At 42.9% G+C, this 17,465-nt stretch overlaps 1 protein-coding gene across 1 annotated transcript in view; it reads right to left on the bottom strand.

The window, feature by feature from the left end:
* Nucleotides 1-676: 676 nt before the first annotated feature.
* Nucleotides 677-17,465, bottom strand: part of XRCC6 (X-ray repair complementing defective repair in Chinese hamster cells 6) — a 25,676-nt gene continuing 8,887 nt past the window's right edge. The window contains exons 7-12 of the mRNA XM_008574223.1: nucleotides 15,376-15,544; nucleotides 14,107-14,268; nucleotides 11,794-11,923; nucleotides 7,856-7,956; nucleotides 3,966-4,079; nucleotides 677-1,086 (exon numbers count right to left, since the gene is read on the bottom strand). Coding sequence (XP_008572445.1) covers nucleotides 890-1,086; nucleotides 3,966-4,079; nucleotides 7,856-7,956; nucleotides 11,794-11,923; nucleotides 14,107-14,268; nucleotides 15,376-15,544 — 873 coding nt within the window. The 3' untranslated portion in view covers nucleotides 677-889. The remainder of the gene's footprint in view (nucleotides 1,087-3,965; nucleotides 4,080-7,855; nucleotides 7,957-11,793; nucleotides 11,924-14,106; nucleotides 14,269-15,375; nucleotides 15,545-17,465) is intronic.

The raw sequence follows: 17,465 nt of genomic DNA, 5'->3' as shown, positions 1-17,465 counted from the left end.
AGGACCTAAAGACCCTGAATCTCAAGCCACCCTCAGAGGATACAAAACCTTCCAGATGCTTTCCTTCCTTAACGTAGGCTAATTCTTCAAAAGCAGTAGCAGCAGAATGGACAGGGAGGGTAGAACAGTGATGGGGAGAAGGAATACAAGGGAAAGACACCTCTTCTCCTAATACTATGACCTCTCCTCAACTTCTGTAAGTTCCTACAGCTTTCCTGAAAAATTAGAGGAATAACTCTTCATTTATACCAGAATCCAGATTCTCAGGACAACAGAAAATGTATATATCTTCACATACTCAAATGTCACATTAAGAGGAATGCAACATTAGGGGATTGCTGTTTACTCGTGAAGCAAATGGTACCAGAATTAGAAATGTTATATTCTTACTGCTTTTGAAATCTGATTTTTAGATCTTACCATGACACATTTAAAAGAAAACAGGTGGGAAAACAGAGGATGGGGAGAATATAATCCTGCTAGGGCTTCTAGTTCCTGAAGTATGTTCACCTGTCCTTAACTGTCACACTCTCCCCCACCTCCCACTGGCAGCTGTTTTGTTTCCATTGTGATGGTGTGCAATCCCAGCGGGAGAGAAAATTAAGCTAATAGCCAATGGCTAGTAATCTTTGGGTGCAGGACGACATACCTTTCTCCTTCACTCTAAAGAACAGTGTACAGCACTAAGTTAGGGCTCTTTATTCAGATAGTGGAGTAAGGCACAGTAAAGCAGGAGAGCTACATGGTCTCCATGGCAACAGAAAGTCTCATAAATGTAAAAAGTCCCTCAGCTTCTGTCAGGCAGTCTCTTCGTAGCTCAGGAGAAACATTTTTTAACTTGAGAAGAACAAAACCAGGCAGCCTGGGTGGCTGGATGTATGGTCTCCGATCAGTCCTTCTGGAAGTGTCTGGTGAGTGTGTCCAGCAGCTCCTGCTTCTTCATCCCACCCTTCAGCCCGTACATCCTGCAGGCCTCCTTCAACATGGGCACAGTGAACTTGCCCAGTGTGCCCTTGCTGACATGGGCCTTCAGCTCCTCTTCAGATAACTCCACCTTGGGTCTTTTGCTTCTGGAATCTTCATCACCTGGGGGAAAAGGTCAGGAGGGAGTGATTAGAAATGTACCAGTGGCATCGCAGCTACATGGTGCGGGGGCTGTCATATGATCTGGGTTGCAGTTAACCATTTTCCATTCAGGTGTGAGGCCTACCTAGAACCCACGGGGAAGACAGGAGTCTTGATAAGGCAGCTTCATGTAAGTATAAAATAAAAAATGTATAACACCTAGGAGAGAGTTCCAAGTAGTGTAAATGTCATCAGTTTACCCAAAACTGTTGCTCACTCTGGGTCATTCCTTCCTTCCATCTATCCTTCAAAAAGCATTTACAAACACTGTGTAAGTACCAAAGCACCATGCCCAATGATAAGAATGTGCAGGCTGAGTGACAAATGACTCCACTGTGGACAGTGTGTGAAGAGCTCCAATGGCAGTTTACCAGGGCACCATGGGAATCACTCCTGATGCAAAAGAGAGACAGTTCCATGGCCACCAACCTACTCTCTCACAGCTCCATCTCCTCTTAGATCTTTTAGGAAAGCAAGGGCCAAATTTGGCTTTACTAAACCAATGACAGCCAAAAGGATTGCAGCTTGTGAAAGTTAATATTAGGTGTCAACTTGATTAGGTTAAGGAACCTGGTAAAGCTTTCTTTTTAGGTGTGTCCATGAGGGTGTTTCCAGGAGAGATTAGCATGAGAGCCTGAGTGGACTGGGTGGGAAAGACCCACCCTCAGCGTGGGTGAGAACTATCTAATCTGCTGGGGGCCCAGAGTGAACAAAAAACAGAGAAAAAAGGCAAATTGCTCTTTCTATCCGCTGGAGCTGAGATACACACTCTTCTATCTGTGGACATCAGAGCTCGAGACTTCAGCTTTTCCGTTCCAGGACTTATACCACGGACACCATCGGCTTCCCTGGTTCTGAGGCTGTGGACTTGGACTGAGCCCTGGTACCTTTCTTCACAATCCCATGACCTAACTCCCCTAATAAATCCCATCATATACTTATAACATATCCAGTTGATACTCTCTTCTGGAGAACCCCAGTACACAACTTAAGCCAGAACTATTCCAAAACGGTGACAGCACACGAGGTGCTGACCTGAAAAACAAGAGTGTCACAGGAAAGGGAACTTTGGTTTCAGCAGTAAGAAAAAGGACATTCCTTCCAAAAGGAAAAAATGGTTAAGGACAATAACAGGTAGTGCACAAGAAAAAAAAGTTCAATAAAACTACATCTCACTCATAACTGGAGAATTACAAATCAAAACAGGACAGAATATTACCTCTATCATTTCTGGCAGAAATTTTAAAAAACAGTAGGCTCAGGTAGTTTTCAGGACCTTGTGATAAAACTTCCTTAAATCTGTTCAGCCCAAGCAGCACTAGCTTCCTCTCCTGTCCCAAGGTGGAAGATGCTCTGAAGCGGGTGTTGATGCTGGAAGCCAAACACACCCTGCACACCTCCCGCTGTTAGCAGAGAGGGGGCTGGGACTCTCGGTAGGAAGGTCCAGGGATGACCTTCAACTGGGGTCCAACTGGAGCCCAAAGCAGGGTCAGTTTGACACCAACACAAGGAGGTAAGAGAAAAAAACATGAAAGGGCTTTTCTCTGAATAAACAAATACTTTTTTTTGGTGGAGGGAGTGGCTTGCCAGTAACAGGGATTGAACTGTTACTGTCAGCACCACACTCCGACCCATGGAGCTAACCAGCCAGCCCCTTGAATTAAACAGAAAATAAGTGAGCAACTCAGAACTGTCACAATTAATCAGAAGTGTATGGAATTGGACTATGCTTATATTTAAAACTCTTTCTTCATAGGTGTACCATTTAAAAAGTGTTACTCAGTGCTAAGTTTAGCTGCTTTAATAAAGCTTATTTTTAGTTTAAAAAAAAGTATATAAAGTCCAGGAGTGGTGAGGGTGTAGGAAAATACTCTCATCCCTTCTTGGGTAGAGTATAAACGTATCACGTTTTTGGAGGCAATTCTTACCAGAACTTTATTTTTATTAATTAATTTAGTTAGTTTTGTTTTGTTTTGGCTGGTACAGGGATCCAAACACTTGACCTTGGTGTTATCAGCACTAAGCTCTAACTAAATGAGCTAACTGGCTAGCTCACTTATCAGGATTTTAAATTTCTACACCTTGACCCAGCAGTATACAATGTTCTTGTTCACTGCAGCATATCCATCAATATAGGTCTGGTTAAATTAACTGGAGTACACCTATCCAATGAAGTACTCTGTAGCCTTATGTTTTTAAATGAGGTAGATATATAAGTATGGATATAAATAACTTTACAACATACACAGATGAGTAACAAACTAGAAAATAATGTGAGGGCCGGCCCATGGCTCACTTGGGAGAGTGTGGTGCTGATAACACCAAGGCCAAGGGTTCAGATCCCTATATAGGGATGGCCGGTTAGCTCACTTAGGAGAGCGTGGTGCTGATAACACCAAGTCAAGGGTTAAGATCCCCTTACCGATCATCTTTAAAAAAAAAAAAAGAAAAGAATGTGAATACTATTACATTTGTGCTGAAATATGTATATACATATACATATTTCTTTTTGGTTTTTTTTTGGGGGGGGGGGGTGCGGGGGTTGGTTTTTGTTTTTAACGTAATCTGCACATCATTTGCATCAGAAACAAAATGGTTTTTTTTTTTTTTTTTTTTGGTTTTTTTTTGGGGGGGGGGGGTGCAGCTGGCCAGTAAAGGGATCCGAACCCTTAACATTGGTGTAATCAACACTGTGTTCTAACCAACTGAGCCAACTTGCCAACACCAAGCCAAGGGTTAAGACCCTTACCGGTCATCTTTTTTTTTTTTTTTTTTAAAAGACCATACATAAAGGCAACTTTTTTAAATAACCCACTGAATATACACACCCAGTTCCTCACCTTGTTTTTGCTTGGCAACTTTTCTCTCAGGATTGTAATCTGGTGGGTAGACAAGTTCCTTAAACTCATCTACCAGGGAGCCCAGTCTTTTATCCATTGCTTCAACCCTCGGCACTAGAAAATCAAAACAGAAGAGTGGCCTGGTAAGTCACAAGCCCCAGATTCCTGTCCAGTTCCAATTCCACGGGAACCGAGGAGAGAGCACCTAACTGCTGGGGTGGGAGGAGGCTGGGGAAGGGTCTGCTGGGAGGCAGCTTATCTGGCCATGAAAACTTCCAGTAAAGTTTTTCCAACATTTACCACGTACCTTATAATAATCACAGTTACTGAGCACTTGCTACAGCCAGGCACTATATTCCAGATGCTTTAAACTTATTTTTATTTAATCCTTCTAACAACCTAAAAGATAGGTAAATTTCTTTCCCTGTTTTACGGAGGAGGAAAGCACAGAGGTTAAATGACTTGCCCAAGGTCAAATAGCTGGGAAGTAGTAGAGATGAGATACTGGGCTAGACTCTAGGAATTCAAACCACAGTCCGTGCCCTCAGTAGGCTTATAGTCTAGTCAGAGTAAGGAAGTAGGTAAGATCATAATGCAATAGAGCTGGGTAATGTCCTGAAAGAAGAGACTGTCCAAGGTACACTGGGCCATAGGAAGGGTTAGGAAAGACTTTCTATAGCAGAGTCTGGAGAAATAAGAAGCAGAAGATACTGGGTAAGAAAAGGCAGGAAACATATAGCTTGAAGGTGGGGTGTAAGGAGGCTGGGCCAGCACAGAGGCTGGAAAGGCGGATGTGGTGAGGTCATGGAAGCCTGGAACATCTGCCAAGGATTTAGGCCTTATCCTAAGAACAGCTATGAGCAGGGCAGCTACGAGATCAGATGTGCATTTAGAAAGATCACCCTGAGAGCTGTGTGGAGTGTGAACCACAGGAGGGAAAGACAGATGGCTGAAGCAGTCAGGGGAGGGGACCTATAAACATGAGAAGTGACAGAATTGACAAAACTTATTAATGGACTGTGGGGGGCGTGGGGGAGATGACCAGCTGGGAAGGCAAATATACTCCCCAAGACATTTGCAATAGGAAAAGGAGACTTTTGGGGGAAGATAATACAGTATTTTTGTTAACTCACAACTGCAGAGTTTGTACAGCGTTTGACATGAGCTGTGTCACATCAAGGGCAAGGGTGATGAGATGGGTATCTGTCATTTCCTCCCATGACCACATCTGCAAAGCACTGAAGGGAGCTCCTGCCCTCTGGTACCTAGAAGATGGTGTAAGTTCAGAGCCAACTGTGCTCCTGCCATGTCAGAAGCGCCATGTTCCAGACTAGGAGCCTTCTGCTAGAGCACTGGCTTTCAACCTGGGAATCACCTGGGGCAGTTTAAAAAGTACTGAGGCCCAAATCCCACCCCCAAAGATTCTGATTTAATCTGTGGTAAGGCCTGAACATCCACCTTTTTGAAAGCCCCCCAATGATTCTGTTGTATAGCCAAAGTTGAGAACCAATGTGCTAAAGGTAGTGGCATATCTCAGAATCACCTGGAAGGCTTGTTAAAACACATGTTGCTGGACCTCAACCTGAGTTTCAGATTCAATCGACTTGGGGCTGAGCTTAAGAATTTGCATTTCTGGGCCGGCCCGGTGGCGCACTGCTACAGTGTGCCGCTTGGGAAGCACGGCAGCGCTCCCGCCGAGGGTTCGGATCCCACATACAGACCGGTTCCCGCTCACTGGCTGAGCAAGGTGCGGGGGCAACGCCGAGGGTTGCGATCCCGTTGCCGGTCCCGGTCCGGTACGGGTGCGACACTGAGGGTTGCGATCCGTTGCCGGTCACGAAAAAAGACAAAAAGGAAAAAAAAAAAAAGAATTTGCATTTCTAACAAGTTCCCAGGAGATGTCAGGGACCACACTTGAGTACTACTAGTGTAGCCTGAGTGGCCACTTAGAGAGAAGTGAAATACTAGAGTACCACCCAGGGCACTCCTGTGTTTAGAGAAGGAAAAAGAAAAGCAAATCCAGCAAGGGAGTCTTAGGGAGAAAAAACAAGACAGGATGGCATCACAAAGCCAAAAGCAGAAAGTAGGAAATCAACTTCTAGTCTTTGATTAAGTACTTATTAAAAGAAAACCATATCACTCTGTTGGAGGGAAACAGACATGCATTTGATTAGAAGAGGATGAGGGCTGGCCGGTTAGCTCAGCTGGTTAGAGCATAGCCCAAGGTCATGGGTTTGAATCCCCATGCTAGCCAGCTGCACCCACCCCCTGAAAAAAAAAGAGAGTGAGAGATGTAAAAGAGAAAAGAGCCAAAGGTGTCAGATGTTTTGTTTTGTCAGTAGGATATCCAGGTCCTACAGTACATGACAACCAGGCAGCTGGAATTTCCAGTCTAGAGCCCAGAAGAGAGGATATAACTGTGGTTGATAACATGAGGTGATGACTGTGGTTGTGGGAGTGGATAAGACAACGGGCAGAGAGGGCTGAGGATAGAAATTTAGGTTATAGGAAATACTTGAGCAGCCAAAACTGTTTTGAAAATAGAGGTAGAAATAGAAAACAGAACTTTTAGTAAAACTATAGGGCCAGAAGCCAGAATGTAAAAGGTTGAGGCCCAGGAAGCAGGGACAGTAACTGGACTAAGGAGAATGACTGTGTTCTGAGCACTTCCTAAATGCTCAGGGCCTATACTTTGTTAAAACCTTATAAGAACAATATCACTATTCCCATTTTACCAAAAAGAAAACTGAGTCTCAGAAAGATTAATATTCCCAAAGCCACTCAATATAGTAAGTGACGGAGCTGATATTCAAATAGACATCAGCTGTCTCCAAAGCCTGTGTCTTTAACCACCTTACTAGGCACTAGGCAGGCCTTAAAGGAAGAGATGGGCAGCTTAACTCAAGGGTTTCTCTTCCGCCAGACCCAGCTAGACAGTCACCACAATAACACTGGTTCAATAACTCTTAGGATTTTAATGCTGGGGCTATTTTGTCTAGTATAAAAGAGATTGTTAATAATTTGGAGACTAAGCAGGCCAAACTAATAGTTTGAACATCTGTCAAGAATCTTCATTAAAAGGGCCGGCCCGTGGCTCACTCGGGAGAGTGCAGTGCTGATGACACCAACGCCACAGGTTCGGATCCTATATAGGGATGACCGGTTGGCTCACTTGGAAGAGCGTGGTGCTGACAACACCAAGTCAAGGGTTGAGATCCCCTTACCAGTCATCTTTAAAAACAAAAACAAAAAAAAAACCCAATCTGTTTCCCAGTGGATATTAACTTACATCAGTAAACTTGCTGCATCCTCTTACAACATATGAAAGAGAACCACAATCAAGAAGGGGACTACCAGCAGGGTCAGAGAACCCCAGCCTGGATGGCCAGCCACAGCTCCTTGATGCCAGGTAATGAGGTGGATATTCTCAGGGCAGAGCAGGCAGTCTGATGGAGAGGCAGTAAGCACCATGGTTCAGAGCAAGGGCTCTGGGTGGGACTCGCTGGGTTCTAAACTTAGACCGACCACTTACTACTCAATACCTTGGATAAATCACACCCTTCTCTGTAAAGTAGGGACAATAACAGCCCCCACCTCATAGTTATGATGATTAAATGAGTCAACACATAGGATGACAACAGTATCTGGCATACACTAAGCACTCAACAAATGTTATATATTATTTTTTTCTGCTCATAAAAGAACCAGCCAAATCTTGTCAGGCAGTCTAAGCTGATCTAGAAAATCTCTCAAACACAGATGGTCTGGACAATGAGCTTAAGACATCGGAGAGTGCTAGGAAATACATCCACATTACTGGTTCAGAGTGAAACAATAAGAAGGCCTCCCATTGGAAGAACTTTTTCTTGACTCAGTCACAACCTTCTTACTTGTCAGATCTATTGCTTGCTCAGGCTCCATCAAATCCAAAGCTAAGGCCTCCAGGTTCCTGAAGTGCTGCTGCAGCACTGGGTTCTCAAAGCTGTCACTTCTGTTAAAAGAATAATAACATTATTATAAATGTTAAAATATAAATTAAATTAAAACAAAAGGCTGGCCAGTTAGCTCAGTTGGTTAGAGTGTGCTGATCACCGCCGCTGCCACAGGCCCACTTGGGATCCGGAGGCATGGTGCCAGGGACCAACCCCTCTTCCCACAACCAGGCAAGAAGCACACCAAAAACACCACTTCCATGTGAGTGGCCCACCACAGCCACCACAATAGCCACGGCTGCCGCAAAAGTGGCTAAACACCACAACCACCGTGCAGATGGCCTACCACCACTCAAGTGTGTTGACACAAGGAGAGTCACCAGCAGAGATCAAAGAAAAGAACAGGATATCTCCCTCCACAAAGCCCATTCCAGAGTGACAGAAGAAGCATCTGCTCTATGATAATATTGGGGGACCTGAACACACCTCTCTCAGCATTGGACAGATCATCTAGGCAACAAATCAACAGAGTAATCATTACTCTTACAGAAGGAGAGAAGAAATCTAGGGTTATCAGAGGAGGGAAGGGGGAGTGAAAGCAAAGAAAAGAAGAGGACGTCTCTCTCCACAAAGCCCATTCCAGAGAGACAGAAGAAGCATCTTCTCTACGATAATATTGGGACCTGAACACACCTCTCTCAGCATTGGACAGATCATCTAGGCAACAAATCAACAGAGTAATCATTACTCTTACAGAAGGAGAGAAGAAATCTAGGGTTATCAGAGGAGGGAAGGGGGAGTGAAAGGGGATGGGGAGAGATTGGACAAGGGGCATAAAGAATAAGTATGATTTGTAACAATATATATACTAGTAATATTGATTTGATAGGCAAAGGTAGGAAAGTAGCCTATAGACAAAAGATAGAACATGAAAAACTATAACTCAATAGCAAAAAACATGAATAATCCAATGTAAAAATGGGCTAAGGGCACAGAAATACTTCATGTCCTCACTTATAAGTGGGAGCTAAAAAATAAACAAGCAAGCAAGGAAGTAACAACAATCACAACATGTTGAACTTGCAGAGGGAGAGAATAGAACTGTGGTTACTAGAGACGGGAAAGGGAGACAGCGAGGGGGATTAGTGAGAAATTGGTTAATGGACACAAAGAATGATTATGTTTTTTAATGATGAATATACTAATTATCCTGATTTGATCATAATACATTGTACACAGGTATTGATATTCAACTCTGTACACCACAAATACATATAATCAATTATGTTTCAATAAAAAAAAGTAAAGAAATAAATAAAAATGGGCTAAAGACTTGAATAGACATATTTCCAAAGCAGACATACAAATGGTTAAGAGGAATATGAAAAGACGTTCAACCGCACTAATAATCTGGGAAATGCAAATGAAAACCACAAGGAGATATCACCTCACGCCTGTTAGAATGGCTATTATCAAAAACAAAAAAATATAGACATATTTCCAAAGCAGACATACAAATGGTTAAGAGGAATATGAAAAGACGTTCAACCACACTAATAATCTGGGAAATGCAAATGAAAACCACAAGGAGATATCACCTCACGCCTGTTAGAATGGCTATTATCAAAAACAAAAAAACGAGTAGTGGTGAGGATGTGGAGAAATTGGAACTCTTGTATACTTTTGGCAGGAGTGCAAAATGGTGCAGCCACTAAGGAAAACAGTATGGGGGTTCCTCAAAAAATTAAAAATAGAGCTACCATATTATCCAGAAACTACATTTTTGCATACTTATCCAAAAGAACGGAAATCAAGATGTTGAAGAATATTACCATTCCCATGTTCACTGCAGTACTATTGTAGAAACAACCTAAATGTCCATTGACGGATTAATGGATACAGAAAATGTGCTATATACATACAATGGAATATTATTCAGCCTTAAAAAAGAAGGAAATCCTGCAATATGCAACAACATAGATGAACCTTGAGGACATTATGCTAAGTGAAATTAACCAGTAACAGAAGGACAAATATTACATAATTCTGCTTATATAAGGTATAGTCAAACTCACAGCAGCAGAGAGTAGAATGGTGGTTGTCAGGGGCTGGGAGAGGGAGAAATGGGGAGTTGCTAATCGACAGGTATAATGTTTCAGTTACACAAGATGAATAAGTTCTAGAGATCTGCTGTACAAAATTGTGCATATAATTAACAATACTATATCAAAAACCCATTAACAGAGTAGATCTCATGTTAAGTGCTCTTGCCACAATAAAATAAAAATTAAAAAAATAAAAAGATGCGGCCAGCCCGTGACTCACTCAGGAGAGTGTGGTGCTGATAACACTAAGGCCACAGGTTCAGATCCCCTATAGGGGTGGCCGGTTAGCTCACTGGGTGAGCGTGGTGCTGACAATACCAAGCTAAGGGTTTAGATCTCCTTACCGGTCATCTTTTAAAAATAAATAAATAAATAAAAAGATGGCACGTGGAAAACATTATGTTTGGTGTCACATTATGCAGGCTCTAGGAGGAGGTCCATTAATGTATGTGAAAGGGAATGACTTGAAGTGCATAATCATTCTTTTAAGCCTGTAACAATCACATTAGATTTACATTCTTTCATTCACTGTGTGACAACAAATATAATCAAGGAGCAGGACAACTAAGAATCTTCCCCTTACTGCTACATGTGTTTGGGGGTCAGGGGCAGCTGGCTGATACAGGAACCTTACTGCTACTTTTTTGAACCTGTTCAACCAACTAATCTGGCTTTCTAAGTACAGCACAACAGGCCAAACAGCACAATCCTGGAGTCTTAATTAAGAACTTCCATTCTTTTTAAAAGCTCTCAATAACAAGTAATAATCTATCAGCTAACTGAAAAGAGTAAAATCAAATTCTCTTGATCTATGCCTAACTTGATTTTGGGGAGAAGTGGTATTAATGCTTTTTATTGCTATTGGCCCCCCAGAATTAGAGACCCAGCTCCCTTCCTGGTCCAGTGCAGGACAGGGTGAGCAGGGAGCCGGGGCTAGGTCTGAATGTGCTCTGAGAAAAACCAGAAGGACTTGGACCAGGAGGAACTACTAAGGCTGAGCGTGGCCCTCAGAGCTCCTGGGGTTGGGACCAGAGTGGGCCCATTTTCTCTCCTGCCCTCTGGGCTATTGGGATACCTCTGGCTGAGGACTCTTCATGGGCAGGAAGCTTCTCCTATTCCCAGTATCTCCCTGGCACCTGATGCATCACCCAGCACACAGAGGTGAGTAGTAAACACAGACCGCTACTGGAGAGGCTGGCATCTCATGTCCATTTCGGTTCTCTTGGAACCCAGGACTAGACCATCTCCACCAGTGAATGGCTCTGACTCCTTAACAGTGTGTAATATTTAGCTCATTGCAAACATCTGCGCCTGCAGGATTTATCTTGATCCTCTCAGTGACCCTGTTCATGTTGAACTGAGAAGAATTGATTAGGCGTCAGGCAGTCCTGCATCTAGTCTTGACTTTGGCACTTGTGATATATCTTGGACCGGTGAGTTACTTCTCTTAGTGTCCAGCATAGTTTCCTCGTCTGTGAAACGGGGCTGTCCAGCATTATCTCCCTCTAGTCCAAGGGGCATAAAAAAATAAGTACAATTTGTAACAATATATACTAGTAATATTATTTGACCAACATATGTCAACATTGAATCCCAAAAATATGTATAATAACCTGTGATTCAAAAAAAAAAGAATGGGACAATGTAGTGGTTAGCATAGCACATACCTGAGTTCAAATTCCAGTTCTGCCATTTGTCCCCAGTATGACCTTGCATGAGTCACTCTTGAACTTCTAATAAGACTTTCAACTCAGGAGGCTGTTCCAGAAGAAAGCCTGACCCAATACTCACCTGTATTTGAAGCGGAGCTTCTGAATGATAGCCTTCATCTTGTCTATCTGCTCTGGGTTTGCCGTGACTTTTTCAGGAAAGGGCACCCTCCGTTTATCATCAGCATAGGGTAGGAAGACAAGCTGGAAGCCTGAAAAGGGGAGATAAATTTTCTGAGACTTGACTTAAAGTGGTGCAGTCATGAAGAGGATTCATAAAGCAAATGTACTTCACAGGGCCTGGTTTTCCAAAGCCTTGCAGTTTCAAATATTGACCTTGCAAAGGACAGGAAATTTCCCCCAGGCTATTGAGTCTCTGTTGCACGATAAGAATTGTAACACAGCAAGGTTGCTGGCTCAAAGACAGACAGGTTACTGATTGATATGTAAAGATCCTGGGAAACTGCGGTAAAAAGAGAATGTTTGCTAAAATCAGACCTTTGTTGCAAATTTCATTACAGAAGGTCACCTTGCTTGACTTACTGAATGTTACCAGCTTCTATTGTTAAACTTGTTAAACTGCACTTTACAAACCCCGCCTATGTCTCTTCCTGTAACTTCTTGGTCTAGAGAATAAATGCAGGAAGAGAACCCCAATTCGTGGTTAATTTCCCAAATGGAAGGAATGCCTCGTGCTTGAGGAAGTTCTGGGACATTAACCCCTTTCTGGGGTGTCTCACTGCTCAGAAGAGATGGGCTTTGAGTAATCTTTGGCAGCTCTGTCACCCAGGGGAAAAGGGGTGACAAATCTGTGGGAGGCAAAGCAACACAGTCATTTGCCTGTCAGCTCCAAATTCACCCTTCTATGTCCTGTGATGCTGCGGTTGAGGCCTGCAAACCTCATTTCTCCTTTACCATCTGATTCCTGTTAGCATCTGCCTAACAGATTTCCTCTGGAGTCTGTGCACAGAAAATGGAAGGTAAGACAGGTGCCCCTTCCTGTATAGTTACTGTTCCTGTCTGTACTGCCCCAGCAAGGACTCTTTACCTGGCAGCAGCAGTTGGTTCCAGTCTCCAGCTTTTTTGATACCTCCAGAGGCAGCTGGACAGTGGCCCCTCCCTGGAGAGCTATGTCTCAGCTCTATCAGGCCCTCCTCCAGGCTTTAACCTCTCCCCTTTTTTCTTCCACCCTTCACCACATGCTAAAAGGAAAGAGGTAAGAGTTATCAGACTGATATTGGTCCAGTTACTGGCTGGTCCTAGAAGGACTGAAAAAATCTAGATATGGTAACCAACTGCTGCTGCCAGGTGAAGGTCCCTTGCTGCCAATATTGACAGCACTGAGAAACAGGAAGGAGCAAATCCTTTACCTCCTCTCTGTCCTGTGGTCTCCCTCTAGCATCCACTAGTGACGTAGCCTGAAAGCCACAGCTGAGAAAGGAGAAGTTGGGTTGAAGAGTCTCAGCCTCAGCAGCACAGAGCATAAAAGTGTGAATTTGGAGCTGAGAGACCTTACCTTAATAACTGAGCATTCTGATGACTGGGTTAAAATATAATATATTCAGAGGGCTGGCTGATTAGCTCAGTTGGTTGGAGTGCAGTGTTATAACACCAAAGTTAAGGGTTCAGATCCCCTAACCAGCTAGCCACAAAAAAAAAAAAAAAAAAAAAAAAAAAACACACACACATATATAAATAAAATATACTTAAAGAGTTAGTTTATAAAATTAATCTTTACTAGCATGGCTGGAGAAAAAGAAAGACTACCATCTGCTGACTACTTTGTGCAAGGCACTTGTATATTTATTAACTTATCTCAAATGTAAAACAACTATGTGGGAAAGGTGTTTCAGAATTCCCATCTTTGTAAATGAGAAATATAAAAAGAGAGGTTAAATTATTTGCCCAAGTTGGCCAGCTAACAAGTAGCAGAGATGAGCCTGACACAGAAAAAAGCAAGCTTTCAGACACAAGCATAAGATATGAGTCTGACTTAAAAATCCATGGTCTTTCCACTATACCCCACTGCCTTGACATATTCAAGAGATTAGACATTACATTAGACGGGTGCCAAACAATGGCTTTTAGTAAAGAAAAGTGTCAGCAGTGAGGCCCCATAAACTTGTGTCAGCAACCTGCAAACAGTCCTTATGCAGACAACTCTCAATCCTAGCTGCAGACCTACCTTGAATAGCTGTGCAAGCCATGACTGTACAACCATATTTGGTGGCCTTACCTGGCGATGCATCAAACTCACCTAAGAAACCTTAAAAGTACGTATTTCCCAGGCCCCATTCCTGCAGAATATGGTTCAGCACATCTGAGTTAGGTTCCCATGAGTGATTCCAAAGCATGGGCAAGGTTCAGAAGCCCTGAAAATATCTCTGCCACGTACCTGGAGGAGTCACCTGAATTTTCTGATCATCCAGCTCCTCCTCCTGCGGCACCAAAGCCACAAAATAAGGGGTGATGTTCTTGCGGGGTGTGTATCTACACACTGCTATGACCTCCTTCTCCAGACACTTGGTGAGCAGAGCGATGAACAGTGTTGAGCTTCCTGGAAAACAAATGTCCCAGTGGCTAAATCCTGAAGAGGCCTCCTTCTTTCTTCACTTATAGTCCATGGTATAACCCTACAATTTCTCTTCATTTTCTTTAAAGGGCTTATGATACCTAAATAGGTAAGGAGTGAGGGACCCAGAGCTGAGGGGAAAGTGGGGGCAGCAGAGGCATAGAAAGGAAGAGAAAGGAAAGGAGTAAGAGGTTTGGAGGCTTCACAGTGTCCATTTTGGACTGTGAATTATTTTTTTTATTTTATTTTTTTAAAAAGACGACCAGGGGCCGGCCCGTGGCTCACTGGGGAGAGTGCGGTGCTAATAACACCAAGGCCCCGGGTTCGGATCCCATATAGGGATGGCCAGTTCGCTCACTGGCTGAGCGTGGTGCTGACAACACCAAGTCAGGGGTTAAGATCCCCTTACCGGTCATCTTTTGAAAAAAAAATAAAATAAAATAAAAAGATGACCGGTAAGGGGATCTTAACCCTTGACTTGGTGTTGTCAGCACCATGCTCACCCAAGTGAGCAAACCGGCCATCCCTATATGGGATCCGAACCCAGGGCCTTGGTGTTATCAGCACCGCACTCTCCCGAGTGAGCCACTGGCCGGCCCTGGACTGTGAATTATTAATAGCAGTTCACTTTCACTGACATTAAGCTAGTGGCATGAGCCCCAGATGCTAATGAAAACCAATCATTTCAAATTCGGGGGGGTTCATGAGCTACAGCACAGAGGAATATAAGTCTGGACAGCACAAATAAACACAATGGCAGAGTTCACATCATCTTTAATAGCCAACACTAGTGAAGCAGCTGTGGATGTTTTCTGTTTGTTTTTTGTTCTCTATCCAATGCCTCAAAGAAAGAATTCCATAGGAAATAAGTTCTAAAAATGCTAAATTCCATAGTCCCCTCCTGGATATTCACAATGTACATCAGTATATTAAAGGTTCTAAAGAAATCTTTTAGTCCCACAATTCCAAAATTTGAGCATGAAACACTTTCAAAATACTCCATTAATATCTCTAATACAGTGTCCAGGCAGCACCTGTTTAATTGCATTCTGTGTTAGCATCACTCATTTATTCTTGGTCTGTACCACTTACCATTTACCAGGGACTCCTCAGGGTACACAAACAGGGAGGGCCTCAGGTGATGGTGCTTCTTCAGCATTACCAAGGGCTTGAAACCAATGAGAACCAAACCTGGTTCATCAAACCGTTTTAGCTCTTCTGTTTCCTCTTTCTCTAGTACAATCTGACGATTCCCATACACCTAAAGGAGGGGCACAATGAGGACCACACAGAGAGGCTACATGACACTAGCAAGTTAAAATCACCTCTTCTAAGGAGCAGGAAGATGGTTCACGAGGGGCATTCTCCTCCTACAGCAGGGAATTAACATTTATTCAGTGACTGTCTGGGTTTACACTTGTCATCTGATTTATCTTCTCTAACAATCCTAGGAGGTAGAAGTTAAAAACTGTTTTACAGATGCACGAAGTGAGGCTCAATGGCTGGTAACTAGCTCCCGGTTATACAACTGAATTGGACTTTAAACCAGACCTATATGATGCAAAGGGCCATGCTCTTCAGGTATTTATTACTTCCCTCATTTAACATGACTAAGCTCCCAGCACCATCCCTGACACACAAAGGATGCTCAAACTATAACCTACTTATTGAATGAGAGGAACGATATCAGGTACTGTGCCAGGTCTCGGTTAGTGTGGGAGGCAGACACAAACACACATATCTAAGTACTAATTCCAAACATTAATGTTTGCATTTTGATCCTAGATATGTGATTAATCAGAACTTAGTAGCAGAGTCAAATTTGGGTTTTATGAACAAAAAAAGAGCCCTCAAAGTTTTTTCAGGCACATTTGATCAAGAAACTCAATGACCAGAAGAGCCTATGAATAAACTAACATGAAAGGGCCGGCCCGTGGCTCACTCGGTAGAGTGCGGTGCTGATAACACCAAGGCCATGGGTTCGGATCCCATATAGGGATGGCCTGTTGCTCACTGGGTGAGCGTGGTGCTGACAACACCAAGTCAAGGGTTAAGATCTCCTTACCGGTCATCTTTAAAAAAAAAAAAAAAAAACTAACATGAAAAACTAGTAACATCCAAAATGGGAACTGACCACTTAGCTCAGGTGGTTAGAAAGCCACCTTGTAACACCAAGGTCAAGGGTTCAGATCCCTAAAACAAACAGCCACCAAAAAAACAAAAATGGAAGAGAAAATTTACCTTCTTCTTCAAAATGTAGGGCAAATGGGCTGGCCAGTAAGTTCAGTTGGTTAGAACAAGGTGTTATAACACCAAGGTCAAGGGTTCAGATCCCCATACCCCCCAGCCACAAAAAAAGAAAACAAAAGAAAGAAAAAGTAGGGCAAAACATACCAACTTAAAATTTGTGCTCCAAAAAACATCTCATGGGTTGAATCAAAATAATATTTAACTTTAGTCATCCTTCTAGGTCCTGAACTAATATAAAATCTCAGATTCTCTCCCACATTTTGCACAATTAAAAAGGAAGGACTGCAACCTAGGAACAGGGAAGCAAAGAGAAAAGAAAAGAAAAAGGAAAGATGACTCATTTTATTTTAATTTTCTCTTTTTTGTCAATTTTAATTTTTGATGTCAAATCCTTCTATAGATTGAACAAAGGTGAGAGGATGAGGAAAGATAATGTTCTGTATTCTAAATCTGTCTTTCAGGTTCAGAAAGGAAACTGTGTCATTCCAAAGCACAGAAAAAATGTGGTTTAGCAAAAAGAAATTTGCTCCCTAACAAATGAATCCACTTCATACCTAACACTTTCCCCAGCTCCTCATCTCCCTATTTAACTAGAAAGCATTTTGTACTATTGTACCTGAGCAAAGAATTAGATGGTTAGACTTAGAGCAGCCTGTGCTGAGTGACCAAGGGCTAAAGTTTTCACTGACGTCTCTTCCAAACATGGGCCCTATTTAACTTTCTAGCTCTTAAGATATCACTGATCCAAATGCCATAGTTGCAAACAGTAATGACTTTGTGTTTTAAGAGCTTGACTAGAAAGATGTACACATGAAATTTAACTGGTTAGGCTGATCAGTGTCTATCCTCCCTGTTAACTCTTCAATGAGAGAAAACTCAGGCCGGCCCGTGGCTCACTCGGTAGAGTGCGGTGCTGATAACACCAAGGCCAC

This window comes from Galeopterus variegatus, unplaced genomic scaffold, assembly GCF_000696425.1.
Source record: "Galeopterus variegatus unplaced genomic scaffold, G_variegatus-3.0.2 Scaffold55, whole genome shotgun sequence".
Taxonomy (NCBI): domain Eukaryota; kingdom Metazoa; phylum Chordata; class Mammalia; order Dermoptera; family Cynocephalidae; genus Galeopterus; species Galeopterus variegatus.
This window is presented reverse-complemented; position numbering and strand designations above follow the sequence as displayed.